Here is a 20,912-nt window from a genome sequence, read left to right as displayed (position 1 = left end):
AAACATGCACTGCCTTGACTCTCGTCACTTCGATATTGTCTGCAGCGCTCGGCAAGAACGTTTACGTGCCAGTTGTACTGTGAAGAACACAGCTTTCCTGCGAACCTTCGCATTAGGACGTCAATAGCATTGCTACGTGCAAGCTGGGGCGCGCCTTACGGTGGCGGTACGCCGCCTGGGCAAGGCAATTTGAACGACTTTTGGCGGCGCGCGACAATTTTTTTAATTTTTTTAAATCAAATATTTTTTGAAAACTCCCGGATACGGGCGAGGTCGGATACGGTGCACCCGGATAACTGAGGGTTTACTGTATATATATATATATATATATATATATATATATATATATATATATATATATATATATATCTATATATATATATATAAATATATCTATATATATATAAACAACTCTACTATTTAAAGTGTCATAGCCCCAGTCACAGCAGCTAGGGTTATCTATGGCAGTGTACATAATACATACCCCCCCTAAAAATAAAAAAAAATAATGCGCATAATATAATACACGCCACACTATACGACTCGTCACCGCTGGTGGGAGAGCTACTTATTCATCTTACACTTGAAAGTGTGGAGTGAGGTGGAGCGGCGCAGGTATGTGCTGAGCACCAGCAAGTTCCATAGGCGACTGTACCGTGGCATGAATCAGTGTAGACTAAGCGCAGTTCGGCTGAATGTACGGGTGCTCCGTATTGTATGGTGATCGCGTATCATGTGTTTAAGGCGCCGGTCCAGGGAGACGTAGTGCAGAGAGATGTGGGGTATGCATTGCTTGGGCATTTTACAAAACGCAAAACCGCGCCACCTCCCGTCTGTGCTGCAGTGGCTGGAAGGTGTCCGGTCCACGGTAATGAGTCCTATCCTGCACCATCCTTAGGGCTCTAGAATGAACCATGGCTAGGTTGGACAGGTACGATATAGGGCAGGAGGACTATGTGAGGGGTGCATACTCCATGACGGGGCGAACCTGGGGTTTGTAGAGTGTGGACACCCCTCTGGCATCCAGCACGTCCCCCTGGTGCACCCCAGGTTGTTTGCTACGTCCCTGTCAACCATCCTTGTTTGGTTGGTGAAGGTCAGGCCCGCGTCGAAATCCACGCCCAGGATGTTGATGGAGTATTGGGGAGTCAACCTTTTGCCCTCACACAGCTCTTCTGGACAGAGTGGAGTCTAAGGCTCTTCTTGCATCAGCTCTCCTCCTCTTACTGACAGCAGTCTACCTCTTAAATTCCGCCGCCATATTGCTTCTCTTTCCATCTTCTATCGATATTTTCATGCTGACTGCTCTACTGAACTTGCTAACTACATGCCTCCCCCCCCCCCCCCCCCATCCCGCGGCCCCGCTGCACACGACTTTCTACTCATGCTCATCCCTATACTGTCGAAACCACTCATGCACGAGTTAACCATCTCCATTCTTTCATCCCCTTCACTGGTAAACTCTGGAACAGTCTTCCTTCGTATGTATTTCCTCCTGCCTATGACTTGACCTCTTTCAAAAAGATTTTATCAAGACACCTCTCCACCCGAAATTGATCTCCCTTTTGGCTAGTCTTTACTTTTTATTTTTTGTGGGAGCGGCGAGTAGCGGGCTTTTTTTTTGTATTCTTTTTGTTGCCCTTGAGCCGCATCCTTTGATGTAAAAAAATGTAAGTCAAAGTTGGATGAATAGGGGAAATGGCCTGAATCTTCCAGAGTTGAGCGAAAAGTTTAGTTCTTATGATGATGTTACAGCCTACATCCAGGCAATGGGATTAAGAAAAGATGGGGATTGAATGACTGGGGTATCGTTGTGGCCCCGCACGTACAGTGATCATATTGCGCCGAACACAGTTAATTAAAAGCAGTCTGCGCATGAGACATTTATAGAGATAAAGGTGGTTAATAAATAAAATATAAGATTATACAAAGTTATACAAATGGGTCAACATGATATGAAAGATATCCACCCCAAGCAGGCAGCAGCTAGATAAGTTAAAGAAAATTAAGTCGCCAGGTCCTGACGAAATATTTCCACGAGTTATAAAGGAATGCAAGGAGGTCCGCAGTGGCCCAATAGCCGATATTTTTTTAAGATGCCAATAAATTATGGTTATGGTCCCACTGCCCAGCCTATGGAAATTAGCTAATGTGAGGTCGATTTTCAAAAAGGGGGTCAGATCAGCTACTTCTAACAATCACCCACTTAGCTTAACATCATTAGAGAAACTGCTTCAACAGTTTCACTTTCACATCCACAGTGCTGGGGCGTCAGGTATAACCCTACGACTTGAACTCTTTCAAGAGGAGGGTATCAGGACACCTCTCCTCCCGAAATTGATTTCCCTTTTTGGCCACTCTACTCTATTTAGGAGCAGTAAGTAGCGGGCTTTTTTATATTGTTTTCTTTTTTTTTACGCCCTTGCACTGTCTCCTCTGCTGTAAAAAAAAAAAAAAAAAATCATGACTCGCAGCATGGGTTCACGAAGGGAAGGTCATGCCTCGTCATCCTATAATAAAATAACTGAGGGGGTAGATAGAGATGAAAACTATAATGCTATATATCTTAATTTTAGTTAATCGTTCGACAAAGTTCCTCACCACCGGCTCTTGCTCAAATTACAGGCTCATGGAGTAGATGAAAATGTTTTGAACTGGATCAGTGCGCTGCTTAGCAATAAGTGGCAAAAAGTGCAAACACAGGTAAAAGATCTGACTGTGTTACGAGTGGGTTCCCACAGGATTCGGTATTGGGTCCACTGCCGTTTATCATTTATATCAATGATTTAGATACAATAGCAGTGATGTCAATAAGTTTGCTTTTGATTCGGTGATCGGCAGGGTAATTGAGTCGGATTAGGAATCTAATATTATCCAGGATGAACTAGACAGGTTGTAGGACTGGGCGGGGAAGTAGCATATGGAGTTCAATGTCGGGAAGTGCAGTATTGTGAGTGTAGGTATAGTCCGACACATCTAGACTGGCACCTCTGACGTAGGTAGCTCCCCATACACTGGTGTCGCGTCTCCAACTCACCTCCTGAACCGCGCCCCTCACACCCATCTCTCTCTCTCTCTCTCTCTCTCTCTCTCTCTCTCTCTCTCTTTATGAATGATTTTCTGTTTGTGGGTGAATACAATGAAATTTGCACAGCACTTGGCACCGTTGCAGCCGCGGCGTTGTCATCTCAGGTCAGAGTCATGCTCTTCCCAACTCAACACACCACAGCTGAACTGCCTGCCTTAATTATGGCATTTCTGCCATTTTTTTGTTGGGTGTCTGCCATATGCCATACACTGTCATGTCGTGCGTGGCGCGACTGCAGCACTGCTAACGCCCTCCTCAATTTTACCAGCGCTGCTCAGAAGCGCTGCTAATTCGACCCTCCCTCCCAACATTTTCTAGAAAGATAAGCAGCGCTTCTCAGCAGCGCTGCTTAAATTGAGTCGCGCCTGAGTATCGTTGGTGCAGCGTTACGGAGAAGCGCTGCTAAGTGTCTCAGTGTGAAAGGAGCCTAATATTAGCAGCCCTGCCCAGCAGCGCTGCCAAGTCTCTCTCTCTCTCTCTCTCTCTCTCTCTCTCTCTCTCTCTCTCCTCCAATTTCTCAGTCATTTTATTTCTTTTCCTCTCATTGTTCCCTTAACCTCGCCTAACCTTGTCGTCTAGAATGAGGGTTCCAGTCTTCAGGAACAGCCCCTCCTTGGCCTTCCTGCCCCAGAACATGGTGTAGTTTGTGGCATTCCAGCCGTAGTAAAGCTGGTTGTCGTTCACGAGTTGGATGACCTCCTCGTCCACCATACACACGTCATCTTCGCACGTCAGTCGCCCGTCGTCACACACACTTACGGCGGCGAGGGGGAGACAAGTTATGACAAGGGAAGACGAAACCTTTTTTGAAATAAAAAATCCTTTGAAGAATGAGACACAACATAAAGATTTGCAAGGAACACTTGACTGAAAAAAAAAGATTTACAAATCATTATAACAATTTTCCTGATTATTCATCAGCCTGAGAATAAGTTGAGAAATTTGAAAATGTTAAGATGAAATGGAGCTCTCAGGAACAACTCTTATCAGGAATTCTTGTAGGATGTTACAGCATGAAGAAATATAATTTTAACATGAACAAAAAAGAAACCTTAGAAGGTATAGAAGACAATATTTTCTTATAGTCTCCAAACACACACACACACACACACACACACACAAACCTCGTAAGACCAGATTAGCAAACAAATTAACATCTAACAACAAAAACATATGACAAATATGGGTAAGAAATTTGAAATCTAAAAATGCTAAAAATATATGATATTCACTCTGACACAGCGGCGCCGTCAACTCACCAGTCATTGCAATTGAAAGTGTGGCTTCCTGCTGGCAAAGCGACGCCTTTAAGGATACACACGGCTGTGGGAAAGAAGAGACCGGGTGAGATGGTGCTCTGATGGACACACACACACACACACACACACACACACACACACACACACACACACACATTAACACACACACACACACACACCACACACCACCTACGTAGGTGCGGTCTCCCTTAATCTATGCCACCGGTCGACCCAGGAACACAACAGCTCCAATATTCTACAGGATCAAAGAGGTTGGGCATTGCAGTTTCTTGGAGTCAGAGACCAGAGTAGTACCACTGGACTTGCTACAGCGATGTTGGAGGGGTAGCTAAGGAAATTGACCACATCCTTGTAAGCACTCGTTGGAAGATCCTCCAGGACATTTTTTTTATACAGGAAAGGAAGCAGCTCAAGTGCAACAACAAAGAAGTAAAAAAAAAGCCCACTAATCGCTGCTCCTACAAAATATAAAAGTAAAGATTGGCCAAAAGAGAGGTCAATTTCGGGTGGAGAGGTGTCTTGATACTCTCCTTTAGAAAAAGGTCAAGTCATAGGCAGCAGGAAATACAGAAGAAGAAGGGCTGCTCTAGAGTTTACCGTTGAAGGGAATGAAAAAATGGAGATGCTGGTTAACTCTTGCATAAGGGGTTTGGACAGTATAGGGATGAGCTAGAGTAGAAAATCGAGTACAGCAGGGCCGCGGGAGGAGGGGGACGCTTGCAGTTAGCAAGTTCAGAAGAGTGGTCAACTTGTAAATATTGATAGAAGATGGGGTTTTCCAGACTGCTGAGTTCTTTGCAACTAACCATCGGCTTGTTGTTGCAATACTCAAGCATCATGTCTAGTCAAGAATAATCTCGAGATGTACCCATACTCTATTTTATATCGAAAGACTTGGCTTGAGCTTATGAGTATACTGTGACAGTTTCAAATCGGTTCGATGTGCTCAGAACCCTTGAGCACCTTGTAATATTGTGGGTTACCTTCAAACGTGAAACTTTAATCTGCAAAGGAGTGCACTAGAGGGCGCCCGAAATCGATGAGTGATTTTGCCTCGGGGAATCAAGACCAATTTTCGTCTAAAGCTAAAGCTCTCCTGGGGAGAGAAAGAGAGGTATGACAGGAGTCTTGATGAGGATGTCGAAGAACAGTATAATACTAATGAGCTTCGACTTGTTTACCGACCCTTCAAGAAGGTCCTCTCCGAGCCTCCCTCTCAGTTGGTTGCCTCTGATCATTTGATTTTAAGATCCGGATTTTTGTCCTTTTGCTCAGGTATCGACAACGCCATATACTCGTGCTGAGCGAGCCCATAACATCATAGACTTAGCCAATCCGCAGTAAGACTTCTTAATGATACCTAACGTTGTTTTCCACTACATTACCATGATATGGCGCCATCTTGCTTGGCTCACGCTGACCCCTGGAGCTCATATTTGATCATCTCTTTTATTGAGATAATCTAGAGTCCTGGTTGATAGGTGGTCTCTTCAGGACAGCATGTGGGTAGTCTTAGGCCACTTGGCGGTGATTGAAAACTCCCAGCTTGTGGCAGCAGCCAAGACGCGAACCCAGCGCCGGCACGCTCACCACTCAGCCACCGCCTCCCCAATGGAATACCAAAGGCTTCGCTTCATAATGCAATACCTCGAGAGCCATCACCAAAACCTCAAATGACCCCGCTAGGATTACGGCATCATCGGCAAAAACAAAGTTGGTATTGCCAACTGATGTTCCACAATGAATCTGCTGCAAGTCTTGAAAAGTAATTGGGCAAGGACACGGCCTTGCCTTACTTCCACATTCACGGGAAATTAGCTGGATACGCCACCTCCCTACACACTTCTCATCAGTTTCAGTCCCAGAGTACTGGCCAGTCAATAGATTATCTGCCCTTGAAGGAATCACGCAGGGTCGCTGGAGATCCCGGAGTGTCTCCTGATGCACTAAATCAAACGCCTTGATCAGGATTGTCGGCCGGCGGACGCGTTTACGTTTGCTCTGGGCAATGGTGCCATCTGAACCACAGCTCGAGAGCTCCCCATTTCTCGCCTTGTTTCGTCTATGTGGTCTATGTGTCTTCCTCTGCCTCTCCTAAACTTTTAAATGAAGAATCTTTCCTTGGCAACCATTAATTGTATTTGTATTACCTATTTAAACGCATGACAAGGAGGTAGAATAATCATAATTATTCAAACATGATTTTTTTAGTTACCTTTATTAATCAAATAGTAAAAGTCCCAAAACCTTGAGTGCGTTGTCGGTGTAGGTACTTAGTATTTTAACTGTACGGCAGGATATATAAATTTAACCTAAAAACAGGACATTCACAGAGCACTCCTAGATAAATGCATACTACAGTTCTATTATTTTACTTCATCATTTTACTATTCATTTTGTTCTCGCTCTTGTAACCTTTGTTTTTTTTTCCATTCTAATTATATCATTTATCTTTCTAATTCTAAAGAAGACATATTTTAGCAAAAAAGGACAGGGCATCTGTTGGTCAGATCAACACCAACATTTTCTATGACAGACATTTTGTTGTAGACATGAGCTCTTATCCTTACGACTGTCTCCCTGTACAGTCAAAAAAATATTCCATTGTTGTTAACCGAAAATTAAATGACTGATGGAATATACAGTTCACCTCTGTTTATTTTTTTCAGTCCATGTATTGTTGATGGAGGTGCAATTGGTAGTTGTTTTACCTAAGTGAGGGTACTTAACATTAAACTTTTTTGACAATATAACCTCCAATATACCATAGATATTTTTCTTCTGTAACTAAATCAAACGATTCCTCTCCCTTCCAAGGGTTGTCACCCATCCCTGGAATTCATCAGTCTCATCTCAATGACAATTTTTCTACCTCCGAACCATCATCGAAGTCTTTGACTCAGCTACTTGTAATGTACAGTTCAACTGACATATCTCTTTCATTGAAAAGTTTACCTTCATTACTTGTTTTAGTTTTCAGGCTGATAATACTTGACAAACTGTCGAATTTTTCATTATGTTTGGTCTTCTGAAATTTATGAAATATCGTTTCCTAGGTGCTACCTTTTTTTAACCTGAATTCCATTTCTACAGCTCATGGATGGTCGTAGGTTCAATGCTTTTGTTTGATCCCCTCAAACAAATGCTCCAGGCAATCTTGAGTTAACTTGGAATTAATATGTATTTAGCCTAAGGTCTGGAGCATATTGTGTAAACTATCAGTAAGTAAGAAGACAAAATTACATCTTTCTGAAACATGTAAAATTATTTATGCAGTGATTTCCTTTATCTCATTGTTGTCGTCACTTCCATCATTTTGTGTAGAACATTTATTTGATAAAAAAAGAATATCAACTTTAAATGTGTTACGTGACTGATTGTCCCCCAACATATGAGACGAATTCATGACATCAAACAATTCGCCCAAAGTCAGCAGTTTCCTTCCAATTCTTGCTCCCAAACAATCTTGTTTTCACTAGATAGTTTAATGTGGTAGACCATGATTTTGACTAACTAGGGTGTATATTTAGCCTCCTGTCGTTGCTGACGCATGAAATCAATTTCACTTGGTTATATGCTAAACCATACTCTTTCTCTCATGCTGTCAGTATTTCACCGATACAGGAACCAGATCCACATTTTCCATTCTTTAGATATAAACCTGAATCAAAAAACTTATTTCCTCATCAATTTGATTAAATGTGCTACAACTGCCAATTTAATCATATCCCGTGGGCAACCGCGTTCTTAAAATATTCCTTTTTTTTTTTTTAGTTCCTACAGGATCAAAGCCTAAATCCTTCCACATTTTGATATTGCGGGGCCCCAAATCATAAACAAAAGCAACGACAATAACTACTAAATAAACTAATTGAGAGCATGCGCTCGGGTGTGCGTCACCTCACAAATTCGCCGCCTATACTTCCATATCCATATCCATATCCATAGTAAGGCCTTCCCGGCAGGATCGATTGACTTGTCGCAGCAAAGTTACGTGGATCTGGATCTGGATCTGGATTAATGATGCGCAGGGCACCTGTATATGTGCATAACACGCATATTTGTTGGCTGATGGGGGGACGGGGTAGCCGAGTGTGCAGGGGAGGGAAATTAATCAAGTGTAAGTGTTAGTGTTGGTGTGTTGTAGTGACAAGTGAGTATGTATTTGTTTTTTGAATGAGTCTATTGTACCGCAGTCTAAAATCTGTTGAGGGAGGCTGTTCCAGTCACGTATGGTACGTGGAAAGTATGAGTCAGTGTTAATGTGATATGTTTGGTATTTATGGATGTGTGTGTTAAGAGTACGTTGGCTGTTTGCGTTGTGTAGGTATGTTTGTGGGTCAATGTCAATGTGAGTGTATGTGATCTTGTACATAAGTGTAAGGCTGGGTGCTTGTCTGCGTATGTGAAGAGGTTCTGGACGTGGACGTCCCCTTGGTCTCTTCCACTCAGGGTTGTCTTCTACGGAAACAACCCTGTAAACAGGACCGACGTCGGGGAGTCTTGGCACGTGTCCATATAGCCGGAGTTGGCGTTTATGGACTAAGCTGATAACAGGCTTCAACTCACTTTCATCGCGTAGTCGTTGGTTTGACACGAAGAAATTCCAGCGATGCTTCATGATTCTGCCAAAGCACTTGGGTCAAACGCACCGACAAGCCTCTCCCAGTCACTATTCAGTGTTCATGTCTCACAGCTATATAGTAGGACAAGGAGCACAACTGACTTAAAGAAGACTGGTGGTGGCCCCCGTGCATCACCTCCCAACATCACTGAAGAAAAGGATGCTGTCGCCTCCATGATCTCTGGAGAGCTACACATGGGCGAGGGTGTTTTTAACCCTGTCGCGTTAGGAGGTGATTATGATGATTATTGGGGCGTTTGGTCTTGGCGCCGCAACTGCAAGGTCATGTGGTGCCGAATAAAATATAAAATAAACAATTTTAAAACTATAAAAAAAGTAAATAATTAAAAACAAGGTAAAAGAAGGGCTCAATTAAAGGACAATAAAACCTACAGGAGGTTGAGGACGCCAGCCTCCTGTAGGAAGCCATAAACATCATGTCCCGGGAGGAGTGCCTTCTCCCCCAGCACCAGAGAGAGAGAGAGAGAAACTCCCATCTCCGCCCCGACACAGGGGGAGGTACCGCTCTCGCAGGTCCCCCAGACTGGGGCACTCGACCAGCAAGTGCCGAACAGTCAGGGGGACCAAACAGGCATCACAATAGGGCTAAACTCCCCGGGACATGATAAAGCCATGTGTGTATCTAGTGTGACCCACCCTAAGGTGGGCCAAGACAGTCACCCTCTTACGACTTCTTATATGGGAATACGACCAGGGGCGCACAGCCCTGGTTGTGACTTCCCCCCATCTTTGTCGTGGCAATCACAGCCGCTCAGCTGCACTGTCACACCCTCTGGAGTGCAGACCGCACGGTGGGATGCAAGTCCTTAAAGATTCGAATCTTTATCCGCCTGCATAGATATCGACCACGCCATATACTCGCATTGATCGAGTCCATAACACCGTTGGCCAGGCCAATCCGTAGAGTGCCTTTTTGGTGAGACCCAACATTGTCATGCAATTCGTTACTAAAGTGTGTGAAACTTTTGGTGACCTCGACATCATCACCACATGCATGAACAGACTGACCTGTCATTCAGCATGCCTCCAAACGACTGAATATATGGCATCCAGTACTTTTACTCGGTATGGTCGAAGCAGTTTCCCTGCCCCGAACACGCCCACCCCCTTATTTTGGGGACCGCCAGGGTGGTGTAGACGAGAGACGGGCTTGTCGTCAGGTCCGAGGTTAATTTCCGGTGGATTCTCAGTGTGGATGTTTGGGACGTCCAGGCCCTCTCGGATGATTAACGACCACCCAATCTGTCAGCTGAGCTCATCAGGCTGAGTGGACATAGTGGGGCTCTCTGAGACAGAAACCTGGCAATGGATTATACCTACTTCTGGTCAGGCCAGAGTGATGGGGCATTTTGCAAAGGAGTAGCCATAGTCACTTCTAGCCGACTGTAGTCCTTTGTCGTTGGGGTTACTCCGGTTGATGAGCGTATGATGCTGGTGAGGTTGAAGCCCACCTTGTCTTTCATATATCTTATTGCAGTCTGCGGCGATGTACCGAGATGTGCGGATTTCAGAAGAAAGATATGTTCTACGCCAACCTCGACTATATAGTTGACCAGTGCCTCCCACTCGACACACTCATTGTCTTGGGCGACTTAAATGCAGTTACAGTTACTTGTTCAAAGAGATGGCTAAGAGTTATGTGTTGGTCCCCATGGGTCTGGCACCAGACGCGTAAACAGTTATTTTCTTATGAACTTTGCAAATTTCAGAAGGCTAAGGATTGCTGGTTCCTGGACGCGACCCTCGCCGCTGGACTTGGTATAGCAATACTGATCACATCCTTGTTAGTACTCGTTGGAAGATCCTCCAGAACTGTAGGGTTGTCTAGAGTCCTGAGTTCTATACTACCGACCACAGACTTGTCGCAAAACTAAGGATACGCAGCAGGTTAAAAAAAAATTCAAAAGATGCAATCCACCATGGTTCTATATTGAGAAACTAAGGGACCAAGCGTGAGCTCAGGAGCAAACAGTGATAGTATCAAATCAGTTTAAAGTGCTTGGTACTTTAAGAGGACCCTGGAGAGCTATGGGATATCATTAAACGTGAAACTCTCAAAGCTGCCGAGGAGTGCATTGGAGAGCGCTCCAGGACTAAAAGTGGCGTTGCCTAGAGGGATACACTGGAGAATATAGAGGAGAGTCGTGCTCCCAGACTGGCTGGGGACTCGGAGCGATACAGGGCTGTCACGAAGTGTTAGAATCCTTCTGAAGATGGATAAGGAGAGATACGTAAGATATGTCACTGACGATGTCGAGGAATGTATAAATGCAAGCGACCTGCCTTTCGAGCTCTGAAGAAGTTCCACTCGAAATCCACATATCAGATGAGTACTATACGAACGGCTGATGGGCAGATAGTATCAGACGCAGATGGGTACCCGGCTCGATGGGCCGAGTACTTCGGGCAGTTGTATACGGCAGAGACCGCATGCTGACAGCTCCCTCTGGCTGGGTTGCATATGACGGTTGCTGATCCACCAATAAACGAAACTCCACCCTCTCTTGCGGAAGTGAGAGAGGCTTTGAGGAAGCTGAAGGGTGGAAAGGCAGCTGGGATCGGAAATATCAGCGCAGAGATGTTGAAAGCAGGGGGTGAAGTCATGATCTGTGGGTTGCATGCAATGATGTCTGCCTTGTGGCAGTCCGGTACCATTCTTCTTGGTTAGAAAAGGGGGATGGTTGTCCCTACGAAAAGGAAAAGGGGACCGACAGGACTGCAACAATTACCGTGGTATTACACTACTCAATGTGCCAGGCAAGGTGCACCCTATCTGTTGCTGATGTGAATTCGATCTCATCTTATAAAGTTTCAGACATGAGCAATCCGGGTTCACCCACATGTTATCCTGAAGACCACGTATCAACCCGGACCTTAGATTCCTTTTCTAAAGAGAAACTTAAAGATGAGCTTCGGGGAGTAGCATGAGCCAAGAAAGGTGGCGCCACTATAAAACACTTACCTGCGCCAGAACGGTGGACCGACTATCAGTCCCGTCGCGCGGAGCCTAGCCCCACCCCCTGCAGTGACGTCACGCGTTGATATCTCCTTATTGGCTGCTGCCTCCCTCCTTCCCCTCTGCCCCCCCCCCCCCTCATTGCCTCTCCCCCTGCACCTCGCTCTCTCGCTCTCTCCTTCCCTCCTCCCGCTTCTGTTATTCAACAAGTAGCTCCTCTTCGTCTTTTTCCTTTTCCTATGAGGCTATGAGACAGACACAGATAGACACACATATACATACACATAAACAAACATAAAAGCAATAAAACACAGAGAGAGAGAGAGAGAGAGAGAGAGAGAGAGAGAAAGTCACTGGCCCCTGACACACAGGCATAGTCAACCCAACTTATCTCTGTCTCTCTCTCTCTCTTAGATTCAGAGAGAGAGAGAGAGAGAGAGAGAGAGAGAGAGAGAGAGAGAGAGAGAAAACATGTTGGGTTGACTGTGCCTGCGTGTCAGGGGCCAGTGACTCTCTCTCTCTCTCTCTCTCTCTCTCTCTCTCTCTCTCTGTGTGTGTGTGTGTGTTTTATTGCTTTTGTGTTTGTTTATGTGTATGTATGTGTGTGTCTATCTGTGTCTGTCTACCTCTCTGTATATGTATGACTGTCTGTCTGTTTAGGGTTCTTCCTCCTTGCATGTGTGATTGTCTGTCAGTTTATCTGTCTCTCTATCTCTCCGTATTTATGTAAATATCTAGTATGTATGTCTCTCTCTCTCTCTCTCTCTCTGCAGCTCAGTGAGAGAGAGAGAGAGAGAGAGAGAGAGAGAGAGAGAGAGAGAGAGAGAGAGAGAGAGAGAGAGAGAGAAACGAGACAAAGGCAGAGAGAGAGGCAGAGAGAGAGAGCTAAAGACAGAGACAGAGAGAGAGACAGACAGAGGCAGAGAGAGAGGCAAAGAGAGAGGCAGAGACAAAGACTGAGGCAGAGACAGATGCCGTGGGACAGATACAGAGGCAGAGAGAGAGGTAGAGAGAGAGAGGCAGAGAAAAAGGAAGACAGAGAGGCAGAGACAGGCAGAGAAAGGCAGAGAGAGAGAGGCAGACAGGCAGAGAGAGAGGATCAGAGAGACAGAGAGAGAGGCAGAGAGAGACGCAGAGAAAGACGCAGAGACAGAGGCAGAGAAAGGCAGAGATTGACGCAGAGTGAGAGGCAGAGAGGCAGATAGAGAGGCACAGTGAAAGGCAGAGACAGAAGCAGAGACAAAGAGGCGGAGAGAGGCAGAGAGAGAGACAGAGAGAGGGGCAGAGACAGAGGCAGAGAGAGGCAGAAACAGAGGGAGAGAGAGAGAGAGGCAGAGACAGATTCAGAGAGAGAGAGGCAGAGTTAGAGGGATATAGAGAGGCAGAGACAGATGCAGAGAGAGAGGCAGAGACAGAGGCAGAGAGAGAGGCAGAGACAGAGGGATATAGAGAGGCAGAGACAGAGGCAGAGAGGCAGAGACAAAGGCAGAGACAAAGGCAGAGAGGCAGAGAGAGAGGCAGAGAGAGAGGCAGAAACAGAGGCAGAGAGAGACAGAGACAGAGGCAGAGAGAGGCAGAGACAGAGGCAGAGACAGAAGCAGAGAGAGGCAGAGACAGAGGCAGAGAAAAAGGCAGAGAGGCAGAGACAGAGGCAGAGACAGATGCAGAGAGAGAGAGGCAGAGGCAGAGGGAGAGAGGCAGAGACAGAGGGATATAGAGAGGCAGAGACAGAGGGGGATGTAGAGAGAGGCAGAGACAGAGGGAGAGAGGCAGAGACAGAGGGATATTGAGAGGCAGATACAGATGCAGAGAGAGAGGCAGAGACAGAGGGATATTGAGAGGCAGATACAGAGTCCAGAGAGAGGCAGAGACAGAGGGATATAGAGAGAGGCAGAGACAGAGGGATATAGAGAGAGGCAGAGACAGAGGGATGTAGAGAGAGGCAGAGACAGAGGGATGTAGAGAGAGGCAGAGACAGAGGGATATAGAGAGAGGCAGAGACAGAGGGATATAGAGAGAGGCAGAGACATAGGGATGTAGAGAGAGGCAGAGACAGAGGGATATAGAGAGAGGCAGAGACAGAGGGATATAGAGAGAGGCAGAGACAGAGGGATGTAGAGAGAGGCAGAGACAGAGGGAGAGAGGCAGAGACAGAGGCAGAGACAGAGGGACATTGAGAGGCAGAGACAGATTCCAGAGAGAGGCAGAGACAGAGGGATATAGAGAGAGGCAGAGACAGGGATATAGAGAGAGGCAGAGACAGAGGCAGAGACAGAGGCAGAGAGGCAGATACAGATGCAGAGAGAGAGGCAGAGACAGAGGGATATTGAGAGGCAGAGACAGAGTCCAGAGAGAGGCAGAGACAGAGGGATATAGAGAGAGGCAGAGACAGGGATATAGAGAGAGGCAGAGACAGAGGGAGAGAGGCAGAGACAGAGGCAAAGACAGAGGCAGAGAGAGAGGCAGAGACAGAGGGATATTGAGAGGCAGAGACAGAGTCCAGAGAGAGAGGCAGAGACAGAGGGATATAGAGAGAGGCAGAGACAGGGATATAGAGAGAGGCAGAGACAGAGGGAGAGAGGCAGAGACAGAGGCAGAGACAGAGGCAGAGAGAGAGGCAGAGACAGAGGGATATAGAGAGAGGCAGAGACAGAGGGATATAGAGAGAGGCAGAGACAGAGGGATATAGAGAGAGGCAGAGACAGATGGATATAGAGAGAGGCAGAGACAGGGATATAGAGAGAGGCAGAGACAGAGGGAGAGAGGCAGAGACAGAGGCAAAGACAGAGGCAGAGAGAGAGGCAGAGACAGAGGGATATTGAGAGGCAGAGACAGAGGGAGAGAGGCAGAGACAGAGGCAGAGACAGAGGCAGAGAGAGAGGCAGAGACAGAGGGATATAGAGAGAGGCAGAGACAGAGGGAGAGAGGCAGAGACAGAGGGATATAGAGAGAGGCAGAGACAGAGGGATATAGAGAGAGGCAGAGACAGAGGGAGAGAGGCAGAGAGAGAGGCAGAGACAGAGGGATATAGAGAGAGGCAGAGACAGGGATATAGAGAGAGGCAGAGACAGAGGGAGAGAGGCAGAGACAGAGGCAGAGACAGAGGCAGAGAGAGGCAGAGACAGAGGGATATAGAGAGAGGCAGAGACAGAGGGAGAGAGGCAGAGACAGAGGGATATAGAGAGAGGCAGAGACAGAGGGATATAGAGAGAGGCAGAGACAGAGGGAGAGAGGCAGAGACAGAGGGATATAGAGAGAGGCAGAGACAGGGATATAGAGAGAGGCAGAGACAGAGGGAGAGAGGCAGAGACAGAGGCAGAGAGAGAGGCAGAGACAGAGGGATATAGAGAGAGACAGAGACAGAGGGATATAGAGAGAGGCAGAGACAGGGATATAGAGAGAGGCAGAGACAGAGGGAGAGAGGCAGAGACAGAGGGATATAGAGAGAGGCAGAGACAGAGGGATATAGAGAGAGGCAGAGACAGGGATATAGAGAGAGGCAGAGACAGAGGGATATAGAGAGAGGCAGAGACAGAGGGATATAGAGAGAGGCAGAGACAGAGGGATATAGAGAGAGGTAGAGACAGGGATATAGAGAGAGGCAGAGACAGAGGGAGAGAGGCAGAGACAGAAGCAGAGACAGAGGCAGAGAGAGAGAGGCAGAGACAGAGGGATATAGAGAGAGGCAGAGACAGAGGGAGAGAGGCAGAGACAGAGGCAGAGAGGCAGAGACAGAGGCAGAGAGAGAGGTAGAGACAGAGGGATATAGAGAGGCAGAGACAGAGGCAGAGACAGGGATATAGAGAGAGGCAGAGACAGAGGGAGAGAGGCAGAGACAGAGGCAGAGAGGCAGAGACAGAGGCAGAGAGAGAGGCAGAGACAGAGGGATATAGAGAGGCAGAGACAGAGGCAGAGAAGCAGAGACAGAGGCAGAAACAAAGGCAGAGAGGCAGAGACAAAGGCAGAGAGGCAGAGACAAAGGCAGAGAGGCAGAGACAAAGGCAGAGAGAGAGGCAGAGACAGATGCTGGTTGACTCTTGCATAAGGGGTTTGGACAGTATAGGGATGAGCATGAGTAGAAAGTCGTGTGCAGCGGGGCCGCGGGAGTGGGGGAGGCATGCAGTTAGCAAGTTCAGAAGAGCAGTCAGCATGAAAATATCGATAGAAGATAGAAAGAGAGGCAACATGGCGGCGGAATTTGAGATGTAAAAAACTATCAGTATGAGAAAGAGAGCTGGTGAGACGAAGAGCCTTTGACTCCACTCTGTCAAGGAGAGCTGTATGAGTGGACCGCCCCCCCACACATGAGATGCATACTCCATACGAGGGCGGACAACTGTGCGGGGGAGAAGAACTGGCGGAGACGGTACAGAATGCCCAGCATCGAGGAAATTGATTTAGTAAGAGATGAAATATGGGATTTTGAGTTAAGGAAAGACCGAGGATGTTTAGTGTTGAAGATGGTGATAGCTGAGTGTTGTCAAAGAATAGGGGATAGTTGTTTGGAAGATTGTGTCGAGTGGATAGGTGGATAAACTGTGTTTTTGAAGCGTTGAAGGACACCAGGTCCCTCTTGCCCCAATCGGAAATAATAGTAAGGTCTGAGGCTAGGCGTTCTGTTGCCTCCAGCCTTGGATCGTTAAGTTCCTGTATGGTGGGTCATCTATTAAAAGAAGTTGAGTAATGCAGAGTGGAGTCATCGGCGTAAGAATGGATATGACAGTTCGTTTTGGAAAGAAGATCATCAATGAATAACAGAAAGAGAGTGGGAGATATGACAGAACCCTGTGGGACACCACTGTTAATAAGTTTAGGGGAAGAGCAGTGACCGTCTACCACAGCAGAAATAGAACGGTCAGAAAGGAAACTGGAGATAAAGGTACAGAGAGAAGGATAGAAACCGTAGGAGGGTAGTTTCGAAAGGAAAGATTTGTGCCATACCCTATCAAAAGCTTTTGATATGTCCAGCGCAATAGCAAAGGTTTCACCGAAACGGCCAAGAGAGGATGACCAAGAGTCAGTTAGGAAGGCTAGGAGGTCACCAGTAGAACGCTCCTTGCGGAACCCATACTGGCGATCAGATAGAAGGTCAGAAGTGGAAAGTTGCTTTCGAATCTTCCGGTTAAGGATTGATTCAAAAGCTTTAGATAGACAAGAAAGTAAAGCTATAGGACGGTAGTTTGAGGGATTGGAACGGTCACCCTTCTTAGGCACAGGCTGTATGAAGACATACTTCCAGGAGAAAGGAAAGGTAGATGTCGACAGGCAGAGGCGAAAGAGTTTGACCAGGCAGGATGACAGCACGGAGGCACAGTTTTTAAGAACAATAGGAGGCACTCCATCAGGTCCATAAGCCTTCTGAGGATTGAGGCCAGAGAGGGCATAAAAAAAACATCATTTTGAAGAATCTTTATAACAGGCATAAAAGAGTCTTAGGGGAGGTGAGTAGGAGGAATATGCCCAGAATCGTCCAGAGTGGAGTTTTTAGAAAAAGTTTGAGATAAGAGTTCAGCCTTAGAGATAGATGAGACGGCAGTATTGCCGTCAGGACTGAGGGAAAGATGAAGAAGTTAGGTTGAAGATGTTTTTGGCTAGATGCCGGAAGTCACGGGAAGAGTTAGGGAGAGCAAGGTTTTGGCATTATCTATTAATGAAAGAGTTTTTGGTTAGTCGGAGAATAGATTTGGTACGATTCCGGGCAGAAATGTAAAGTTCAAAGTAAGCATTAATTCGAAGGCTCTGGTATATTTTGTGAGCTGCTTCTCTATCACTGACAGCACGAGAACAAGCGTGATTAAACCAAAGATTTTAGCGTGAGGAGTAGAGAAAGTACGTGGAATGTATGCCTCCATTCCAGAGACAATCACCTCAGTGATGCGCTGAGCACACACAGAGGGGCCTGGCTCCTGGAAGCAATAATCATTACACGGGAAATCGAAAATCGCCTCCTCGGTGTGTATATATATATATATATATATATATATATATATATATATATATATATATATATATATATATATATATATATATATATATATATATATATATATATATATATATATATATATATATATATATATATATATATATATATATATATATATATATATATATATATATATATATATATATATATATATATATATATATATATATATATATATATATATATATATATATATATATATATATATATATATATATATATATATATATATATATATATATATATATATATATATATATATATATATATATATATATATATATATATATATATATATATATATATATATATATATCGCACTCCGTGTCCTGCCTTCACTCAGACAGGTCGAACCGCTCGTGACCTCTCCTGAGAAGCGGACGTGAGATCCACGCTGCGATCGTGCACAGCCTTACACAGCGTTGCTTGCGTGTTGACTGTGATTTCCCGACGTGTGTTTCGAGTGTGTTGTTGTGTGTTTTTGCGTGTGATTTGGCTGTGTTTTTCTACGTGGGTTTCTGAGTGTTTCGAGTGTGTTGTTGTGTTTCCGGTGTTTTTGCGAGTGATTTGGGGGTGCTGAACCTTGTGCTTATGCGTGAGTTACTGAGTGTTTCTTGTGTGTTTCGAGTTTGTTGTTGTGTTCCCGAGTGTTTTCGCGTGTGAGTTGGGTGTTCGTACGTGAGTTTATGGTGTGTTTCTCGTGTGTTTCTCGTGTGTTGTTTACGAGTGTCCTGCGTTGTGCATGCCGACACCTCACCCTTTGAATTCCCCTGAGGATTCATTCTGCTCCTCCTCACTACACTCTTTAAATTCCCTCGAGGATTAACCCTTCCTACCCCCCCCCCCCCCCGTTTCCCTCACCCCACCTCACATATTGACCTGACCCCCCCCTCGCTCACCTCACCTCACATCCTTTTTACCCACCCCTTCACCCACCTCACCTCACCTCTTTCCTAACCCTCCTCTCAATAACCTCACCTCCATTCGTAATCCCCCTCTTCACTCACCTCACCTCACATATTGACTTGAGCACCCCCTCGCTCACCTCCCCTCACATCCTTTTTACCCACCCCTTCACCCACCTCACCTCACCTCTTTCCTAACCCTCCTCTCAATCACTTCACCTCCTTTCGTAATCCCCCTCTTCACTCACCTCACCTCAACTCCTTTCTTAATCCCCCTCTTTACTCACCTCACCTCCCTTCCTACTCCTCCTCTCACTCACCTTACCTCCTTTCCTAAACCCCCTCTCACTCACCTCTCCTCCTTTCCTAATCCCCTTCACTCTGTGGATTTTTTTTATCTCTTTCATTTCAGGCAATCATTAATCACTTTCAGCTAAGATGGCGCCTAAAAAGTGCAATACTTGTAACGGTAGCTTCCCAGCTTATTTTTTTACAGGGTGTTCTGTTGTCTGTCGACTGTGTCTCACCAGGCAGCATCTCGAAACAAGACTGCAGGAGCAAGAAGAGAAGATGGAAGCAGGTCAGAATAAAATAATAGAGCTTTCTCGCACTGTTGCCTCCTTACAGGAATTCATCCAGGCTAACGTTGCTGTGGTGCCAAACCCTTCTCCAACCGCCCCCTTGCCTTCAGCGGTACCGTTGACACCTGCGGACAACACCACGCAGCGGGAGGATGCTAGTGGCACTGCCCTTGATGGCTTCACCGTCGTGAATGGAGGAGCCAAACCAGCCAGACAAGCAATTTATCCTGTTCATTGCTTCAACAGGTTTGCCATTCTGGAGGAGGATGACGAGCAGGAGAGCCCCTTCCTGGTGGGTGACTCCATGATTCGCCAGCAGGTCGTTGAGTTCTGCGGCAGAGTTTCTCGTCGAAGACGGAACTATTGCTATCCTGCTGCTGGGATTGACGATGTAACTGCTGCTCTTGAGGAGATCTCCCCCCAGGCTACTAATGATTCCCTGTTTGTTATTCACACAGGTACGAACGACGTCACCACGACCCGGTCTGAGGAACTGCTGGACAAGTACCGTAGGCTCATCCAGCAGTATAAGTCTAAATCCCCTAACATTTTGATTTCAGGAGTTCTACCACGGACGTGGGCGGAGAGCGACTTCTTCAGCCTCAACAACCGCTTACAGACTCTTTGCAGAGAGGTTTAAGTTGAGTTCTTCAACGCTTGGGACAATTTCTACGGACAAAGTGAACTCTTCGAGAGGGACGGAATACACCTGTCCCCCATCGGGGCAGCCAGATTCGGAAGGTTCCTAAACGACGCAGTACGTGACACCCGATCAAAAAACGACTTCTAGCCACGCCCCTCCACCCCGCCCGTGTAAATAGACGCCATGCATCGCAACAAACTCGTAACCGTGATCCAGCAAGTACCACCACCTCTACTACCAAGCCTCTAGATAACTTAAAAACCCTTAATTTCAATGCGCGTAGCCTAAGAAAACAAGTTTGATGAGTTGAGATGTCTTGCTCTAACAGAAAATATTGACATAATTGCTATAACCGAAACATTTATCGACACCACAAATATTGATTTAAGTTCCGAATACAACTCAGATGGCTACAGACTCTTCAACAAAGATGGTGTAAACCGTAGAGGCGGTGGCGTCGCCCTTTTTGTCAAAAGCTATTTGCAACCCACTGACAAAGCACCAAGAAACAGTAACGTTGAACATTTGTGCGTGCAAGTAAACATTGCAAAAGTCAATTTAAATATATCTGTCACCTGCAGACCTCCCGGGCAATCACTCGATGACGACCTAGAAATGTACAGCGTTTTAAGGCAGTCACTTAATAACAACGACTCACTGATATTAGGAGACTTTAACCTCCCCCATATCGACTGGGCGACACTGTCAGGTACAGAAGGCGAGTCACAAAGAATGATCAAATTTTTAGAAGAAAATTATCTGAACCAAATGGTTTCTGAACCAACTCGACAAAATAACATACTCGACCTTGTTATAACTACCCAAGAT

General features: G+C 45.9%; 1 protein-coding gene across 1 annotated transcript in view; it reads right to left on the bottom strand.

Moving 5' to 3' along the window:
* The window catches only part of LOC127000173 (uncharacterized peptidase C1-like protein F26E4.3), a 36,871-nt gene extending 27,682 nt beyond the window's left edge, over positions 1-9,189 (bottom strand). The window contains exons 1-3 of the mRNA XM_050863564.1: positions 9,129-9,189; positions 4,348-4,555; positions 3,656-3,842 (exon numbers count right to left, since the gene is read on the bottom strand). Coding sequence (XP_050719521.1) covers positions 3,656-3,842; positions 4,348-4,555; positions 9,129-9,189 — 456 coding nt within the window. The remainder of the gene's footprint in view (positions 1-3,655; positions 3,843-4,347; positions 4,556-9,128) is intronic.
* Between the last annotated feature and the right edge of the window lie 11,723 nt (positions 9,190-20,912).

This window comes from Eriocheir sinensis, chromosome 18, assembly GCF_024679095.1.
Source record: "Eriocheir sinensis breed Jianghai 21 chromosome 18, ASM2467909v1, whole genome shotgun sequence".
In the NCBI taxonomy this organism is placed as follows: Eukaryota; Metazoa; Arthropoda; class Malacostraca; order Decapoda; family Varunidae; genus Eriocheir; species Eriocheir sinensis.
This window is presented reverse-complemented; position numbering and strand designations above follow the sequence as displayed.